Below are 7,787 nucleotides of genomic sequence, written 5' to 3'. Positions count from 1 at the left end.
TATTAGAATATAAAATATATATTATATTTGTGCCAGTAGCATTGTCCTCCCACTGTGGACCAATCACTGACAGTTGTAGCACTTTGATATAAATAGTTTGGTTTATTAGTAGAATTCATACAGTGTTTTGTAATACAGAAAAGGGAACGTAAACAAAGTTCTATTTTTTTTTTTTTGTTTCAAGAGTGAAGTTTGCTAAATAAACATTTACTAGATGACATGTTGGTCATTGTCTCATTTACACACAGCAACTATGGTCTTGGACGATAATATATTTCAGAGAAAGTCTGCCCCACTCTCACGGGTAGATTTACTAAAGTGCGAGTTTTTAGAAGTGGAGATGTTGCCGATAGCAATCAGATTCTAGCCATTATCTTCTATAGATAAATGTTAAGTAGAATCTGATTGGTTGCTATGGGCAACATCCAGTTCTAAAAACCTGCACTTAAGTATACCCCACAATCTCAGATGTGTCAATAATTAAATTACACTACAAGCAGTAACGATATGATACGTCATTACAGACTTTATTGTATCACTTTACTTTTGACAAAGATATATAAAATTCTTTCAGTTTGCAGATTGGAGTCTAAAGACAAAGTCCACACCTGCTATTGAATCTACCAACCCTTTCCTGTGCACGGCTGCAACGGCTCTGCAGCAGCTAGACTTGGCTCTGCTCAGCACTGACATCTGCTGCAGTACAGAAAAACTGATGCGATTCTGCATTTTTGCTCATTTCTTTTCACGCAATAAGTCATAACTACGTTCTGCAGCAGGACATTCAGACAGACAACCCTGGAAATGCACGTGAATTTCCTGGGTCTCAGTCCCCGACGCTGGTACAGAGCAGGGTCGTGGACCCGGGACTTCGACCCAGGTTGTTTGCATTTACACATAGCAAAAACCTGAGTTGATGCGCGTTCACGTGTGAGATAGGAGTATCAGTTTGCTGAATTATAGGTGGTGCATGCCTGCTTTTACCATCAGAAACTATTCTCAGTGTATACAACCTTCATATAAAATTATTATCTATGGTTAGAGCATGTGCTAACAAAATCATGGCAAACTCAATAATTTTTTCCCCTATTTTTGCAGTGTCTGCTTGTTTGCGCGGCCGCTGAAGTGCTCATTTCACACACACACAGCATTGTGCATGATATTGTTAAAAGTGATTTAGCCGGTCACCAAATATTCAACTCGTCGTCAGGTAATTTTTATTTTCTTGCTACGTGTGTCTAGTGATATACGGACTCAAATTACTTTGTGTATATTGGGCAGCTTTCATAAGAATGGTCAATTCCTCTGTGCAATGTAAAAAGGAATATCTTGGCTTCATGAGCCTGGTGTGACATGGTCTGATTGGCTGTGGAATGCTTCATGTATAGTCTGCCAATCAGGTGCACTCCTCACCTAATACACTGCTGCCGTCTTAAAAAATGCAACTTCTTAAATTACACTAAACAAATGCAAATACATTCTAGTGCTCCCTTTCAATGTCTAAAAGCAGATCACCACTGAGAAGTGTAAAATAATGCACAGAATGGAACACCTGAAGGGGCATTTATTTACAAAATGGACAAAGATGGGAGTACAGTAAAAAAAAACCAGTACTTTAATAGTCATTTAAAAACTGGAAACTATTTTAAAGTGGGCCTGTCACATACATACCAGTGAGGCAACCATCAATTTGACTAGTGATATCATTTAAGTAGTCTGTGCCTCATGCTTCAGTGATATCACTAGTTCCTGGTAAACTGACAGGCTGACTATTAGTTCAGCCCATAAAACTGCAGCCTAGGCTGTGTAGGACAGGTCCACCTTAAGTTAGGATAAGTGGTGCTGGATACATCCGAGTTGGCCGCCACCAGTCAAAGGTAAGAAAAAAAGAAAACAGATTGAAAATCCCCTTCTAAAAGATTTTGTGGCACAAACCAGTATTACATTACCGTTTCTTCTTTAGTCATGGACTTGACTGCTGCATTAAATGTCATCAATAGCAAAACATTTTGGTGCCAACCTCCCCCACAACATACTTTTTTTTTTTTTTTTAGTCACAGTCCTTAGCAAATACTTTTTCTCCATCAGGGAGCCATTAGTGCCAATACTTGTTGGCATTCCAGAGCTGTGCTGAACTATACAACAAAGACAGACCAATAATCACCCTCATGTTGCCTGGCGTGGTAAAACATGCAGATACAGATTTGTAGAGGCCTCTCCACTGCACAAGTTAAATAGTTGGGTTCTTAATGGCGGGTTTGGTGCCTGTTGACAGTCTGTGGTATTGTTGCTCCTCCATTACAGGCTCCCAGCCAACCATAATTAAAGTTTGTCCACCCCCCAATATAACACCTCTTAAATCATCCCCTTTGATTTTTGAATACACAATAATAATTTAAAAAGAGGAAAGAAACGAGCGATACAATGATAAAGACGGGAATGATTTTGGCTAAAAAGTAAAAACCCGCACTGAGAAATGGGAATACCAAAGGTTAAAATGCAGTTAGATACAACTCCTTGCCCCGTCCATGGACACTGTACCAAACATTACATTCTGGATGAGGATGATTGTTTTATTGGTTACTGTTCCCTGATGGTGGAGTCTTGGCGGAGGAGTTTGGCTCTGCCTTGTGCTGGATATACTGCAGCGAACCTCAGGATCAGTCTATTTTCACTGCCGCGTAGATCTTCCTGATAAACATGTAGGCAGCGTAGAAGCCGATTGTCCCAGTGAGGAGCCAGAAAGAGAGGACCATGAGTGTGGTGTAACCAAAGTACAAGAGAGACGGGATAACCTCTACAATATCCAGCTGCAAGGCAAACAGACTCATATTAAAAATCTTGCCACGGACATCACTTTAAAAGTACAGAGACACAGCCATCATATGTGACACAGCCATCATATGTTTACCTTGTTTATAAAGTAGAATATGGCATAAACCAGCACATAGAAAGCAGATCCTCCGGACACCAGAAACGTCCTCCACCACCAGCGGTAATCCTATGAACAACAACATTAGTCTTCGCACTGTAAACAGTGCATCCGGAAAGTATTCACAGTGCTTCACTTATTCCACATTTTGTTATGTTACAGACTTATTCAAAAACGGAATAAATTACTTTTTGTCCTCAAAATTCTACACACAACACCCCATAATGACAACGTGTAAAAAGTTTTTTTGAGATTTTTTGCAAATTTAATTAAATAAAAAAAACTAAGAAATCACATGTACATAAGTATTCACGGCCTTTGCCATGAAGCTCAAAATTGAGCTCAGGTGCATCCTGTTTCCACTGATCATTAAGAGATGTTCCTACAGCTTAATTGTAGTCTACCTGTGGTAAATTCAGTTGTTTGGACATGATTTTGAAAGGCATACACCTGTCTATATAAAGGTCCCACAGTTGACAGTGTATGTCAGAACACAAACCAAGCATGAAGTCCAAGGAATTGTCTTGTAGACCGCAGAGACAGGATTGTCTCAAGGCACATATCTGGGGAAGGGTACAGAAAAATATCTGCTGCTTTGAAGGTTCCAATGAGCACAGTGGCCTCCATCATTCGTAAATGGAAGTAGTTCGGAACCACCAGGACTCTTCCTAGAGTTGGCCGGCCATCTAAACTGAGCGATCGGGGTAGAAGGGCCCTAGTCAGGGAGGTGACCAAGAACCCGATGCTCACTCTGTCAGATCTACAGCATTCCTCTGTGGAGAGAGGAGAACCTTCCAGAAGGACAACCATCTCTGCAGCAATCAGGCCTGTATGGTAGAGTGGCTAGACAGAAGCCACTCCTTCGTAAAAAGCTCATGGCAGCCCGTCTGGAGTTTGCGAAAATGCACCTGAAGGACTCTCAGACCAGGAGAAACAAATTCTCTTGTCTGATGAGACAAAGATTGAACTCTTTGGCATGAATGCCAAGAGTTATGTTTGGAGGAAACCAGGCATCGCTCATCACCAGGCCAATACCATCCCTACAGTGAAGCATGGTGGTGGCAGCATCATGCTGTGGGGATGTTTTTCAGCGGCAGGAACTGGGAGACTAGTCAGGATAGAGGGAAAGATGAATCCAGCAATGTACAGAGACATCCTGGATGAAAACCTGCTCCAGAGCGCTCTTGACCAGGAGCGCTCATCTTTCAGCAGGGCAACGACCCTAAGCACACAGCCAAGATATCAAAGGAGTGGCTTCAGGACAACTCTGTGAATGTCCTTGAGTGGCCCAGCCAGAGCCCAGACTTGAATCCAATTGAACATCTCTGGATATCTCAAAATGGCTGTGCACCGACGCTTCCCATCCAGCCTGATGGAGCTTGAGAGGTGCTGCAAAGAAGAATGAGCGAAACTGCCCAAAGATAGGTCCTGTGCCAAGCTTGTGGCATCATATTCAAAAAGACTTGAGGCTGTAATTGCTGCCAAAGGTACATCAACAAAGTATTGAGCAAAGGCTGTGAATACTTATGTACATTTGATTTCTAATTTTTTTTTTTTCTTTTATTAAATTTGCAAAAATCTCCAAAATTTTTTTTTACATGTTGTCATTATGGGGTATTGTGTGTAGAATTTTGAGGACAAAAATGAATTTATTCCATTTTGGAATAAGGCTGTAACATAACAAAATGTGGAAAAACTGAAGCGCTGTGAATACTTTCAGGATGCACTGTATTTACTAGTTACAATATAAATATTAACATTTATTTTATAAATAAATAAGTTCAGGGTGCAAAATTAGGTGATCTTCCTTAGACCCTTTAAAGCCACCATCAACGCATTTCAATGCTGTCAAACAGGCCTTCTATCTCTGGTTGGTTTTAGTGCCCATGCAGCCCCTGGTTCCAATTAAGTAGCTGGGAAAGTACAGCTCACACGAAAAAGGACTGGGTTTCCCCACTTGCCACAAAAATACTCTGAGCTTGAGGTCAGATTTCCCAGGTAACTACAGTAAAAAGGCAAATCTTAGATCTGGCCTGCCTGTCAACACAGGCTGGACTTTTAGTGGCTGTTGGATCGGTTTTTAGATTCACCTGAACCCATGTTGACAGTACGGTGGTAAACCTACTAAAAAGGTTCCCGGGCTAAAAAAAATAAAAAGGATTAAATACATCTAAAATAGAAGTAAAACAAAAAGAAAATCTACCTCTGTTCTAGGTCCTATAATGGTTATATGTTACATTGAGTAAACGTGCTATCACTTTAATTGGAAAATCTAATTAATTACATTTTGAGAAAACTTTCTGCTGTTGTACAATTTAAATTAAAGATGCTGTGTAAAGAATACTTTGTACCAGTATAATGGATTCATAATAAAACAGATGTGGAAAAGCACTATTTATCCACAATCCAAAAAGGACAATTAAAAAAAAATTTGAAGTTTACCAGCGTTCACAGTGTTCCTAAAAAAGTAATTATATATATATATATATATATATATATATATATATATATATACACACACACACACACACATACATTATTGATTAACGATTAGGTGGCAATACAGGGATTGCGATCCATTCAAGAGGGTATAAAATGAGCACCATTATGAAAGAGCCGACTATGATAGAAAGATCTTGTTCCTAATTGTGTTTCTCAAACAAACTCTCTCAATATCATGGATTACTATACATGATTCACACTGCCTTGAAACTTCCCAAGTAGACAATATGGGTAATCCTACTGTTGGATTAAGTTTAGTGGGTTATATGCGCTAATATAATAACCATAACTTCTTTCCACATGGCCATCTGTCCCCCACCAGTGCTATGGACAATGTACAAACAAGCCCCTGCCATTCTAAGAAACCCTCTGGAATATACCACTTCCATTACAAAAACAAAAAAGCCCGTTCCCCAAATTTACCAGTCCACACACCTATAGACTCCTGTACTACATCAAAAGGTGCCAGCACCTGTTCCCAAACCTTCACACCCAACACTGCTGCTGTCCTTACCTCTGCACACAACTGGAAATACACCATAACAATGCTGATCTGGGAGCACGATACCACAAGGATGATGAATACCAGGAATAAAAAGCCAAACAGGTAATAGAACTGGTTCTCCCAAATAGCCTGGAAAAGAGTTGTGTACAACAGTTCAGTATCACGTGGCAATATTTTATTTATCTTTTATTCAATGGAGTTATTCCATAAAAATGGCAAGAAAAATGTTGTAAAAGTGGCTTAAAAAAATAATTTATTTAACAGTCGTATTGACTTTAAGGGGATTGATTCAATTAGCTGCAAGGGGTGTGTTTCCACCGCATGGAAACGCGGTCAACAGCTCCTTAACTCACCCCTTGGAATCGCAGAATTTAGTACGCAGCCCTTAGTACGAAGCAACACATAAATACGGCATATAGCCGCACTTACTAGCCCGGGCGAGCCAATTGAATCTACATCTAGAAATTGACACTACATGGAGACAGATTATATGAAAGCGCATACATTTGTGAGGATGCCATGTGTCTACCTTTATATGTAGAGTGACCTGCCCAATGCCCATTTATCCCCCTCCCGGTTTCTCCCTAATCCCCTTCAGCCTCTTCCACAATACAGATTGACACTTTTTGATTTACAAACAGTTCCTCTGTGCTTGGTGCTGTACAAATCAACTAATGAATAAAGGATCAGCAAAACACATTTACACCATATTAAAGTCATTTTAACAATTTGAAAGTGAAAATGTATGTAAATGATGACAAACGGTATGCCTGTTACTGGCTTACAGTTTACAACTTAAGTACAAAAATTACAGTAATTAAAATTTGATACTACATACAGTAACATTCACAGTTGAAAATACCTGCTATTTGGGCCGAGTGAACAAACTAAATGTAAATAAAAGCTAAACTAAAAGGAAAAAAGTGGCCAGCATTTATCACAACGGAAGTTCCCAGACAACCAGGGGTAGTATAAAAGAGCTTCAACTTTTTGCCAGAAAATGTAAAGAGCTCAAGCTTCTGTCAGCGCACACATACCCATGGTATACAGTGTACCCCAAAACGATGCTAGAGAATGTACAGTATGTGCAGACACCCAATACGATATGAAACAATAAGAAAAATGAATAGGAAGGAATTTAAAAATATTGCATTTAGTCACCAACATTGCCATCATGTTATGTTGGAAAATATTTTCCGAAGATGTATGCCTCATATTTTTGACCTGTGATAACTTGCATGCAAGCATAGATCAAAACTGTACGTGACCAGTCTGATAAAAAAATAATGCACAATGTTACATTGCACAGTCACAGGATAGTGTATCTGCTGCAAGCGTGTCTACAACAATGTGACCAGAACAGGCCACCAATGTGCTTACACTGAAGATGAAGAAAAGTTCAATGAACATGGCTCCAAACGGCAATATCCCAGCCATCAGAATCCTAGGAGGAAGAGAGACCAAAACATGACAGGGTCAAAACTTCTGTAAAGCAAAGTACAGATTAAAGAGCAGGATTTACTGGACAGAATTATACTGTACAACACAGATTAACCTGGACAGGGTTATATAACTAGGCAAACGCAGGGTCATCTAATGTAGAGTGTCCTGATAAGAGGGCAACCTACCCAACAAATCTCTTCATATACCAGCGCTGCTCTGGAATTTGCCGTGGAATCTGGTTGGTTCTGACAGGGTTATCATAAGGCTGCTTGCGGAAGCCAAAGTAATAACCAAGGTAAACGAGTGGGAGAGAGATCCCAAACCACATGCACAATAGTGCCAGCATAGTGGGGAAGGGAACCTGGGGAGACAGAGAACTTAGTACACTCAGAAAATGGTCACGTT

At 40.0% G+C, this 7,787-nt stretch overlaps 1 protein-coding gene across 1 annotated transcript in view; it reads right to left on the bottom strand.

Moving 5' to 3' along the window:
* Window positions 1–500: 500 nt before the first annotated feature.
* The window catches only part of TM9SF4 (transmembrane 9 superfamily member 4), a 46,933-nt gene continuing 39,646 nt past the window's right edge, over window positions 501–7,787 (bottom strand). The window contains exons 14-18 of the mRNA XM_088467087.1: window positions 7,568–7,743; window positions 7,320–7,383; window positions 5,949–6,068; window positions 2,912–3,001; window positions 501–2,810 (exon numbers count right to left, since the gene is read on the bottom strand). Coding sequence (XP_088323213.1) covers window positions 2,661–2,810; window positions 2,912–3,001; window positions 5,949–6,068; window positions 7,320–7,383; window positions 7,568–7,743 — 600 coding nt within the window. The 3' untranslated portion in view covers window positions 501–2,660. The remainder of the gene's footprint in view (window positions 2,811–2,911; window positions 3,002–5,948; window positions 6,069–7,319; window positions 7,384–7,567; window positions 7,744–7,787) is intronic.

Source organism: Taudactylus pleione, unplaced genomic scaffold (genome assembly GCF_031769625.1).
Source record: "Taudactylus pleione unplaced genomic scaffold, aTauple2 ptg000069l, whole genome shotgun sequence".
NCBI lineage: Eukaryota > Metazoa > Chordata > Amphibia > Anura > Myobatrachidae > Taudactylus > Taudactylus pleione.
The sequence above is the reverse complement of the archived record's forward strand: the minus strand, read 5'-3'. Positions and strand labels throughout refer to the sequence as shown.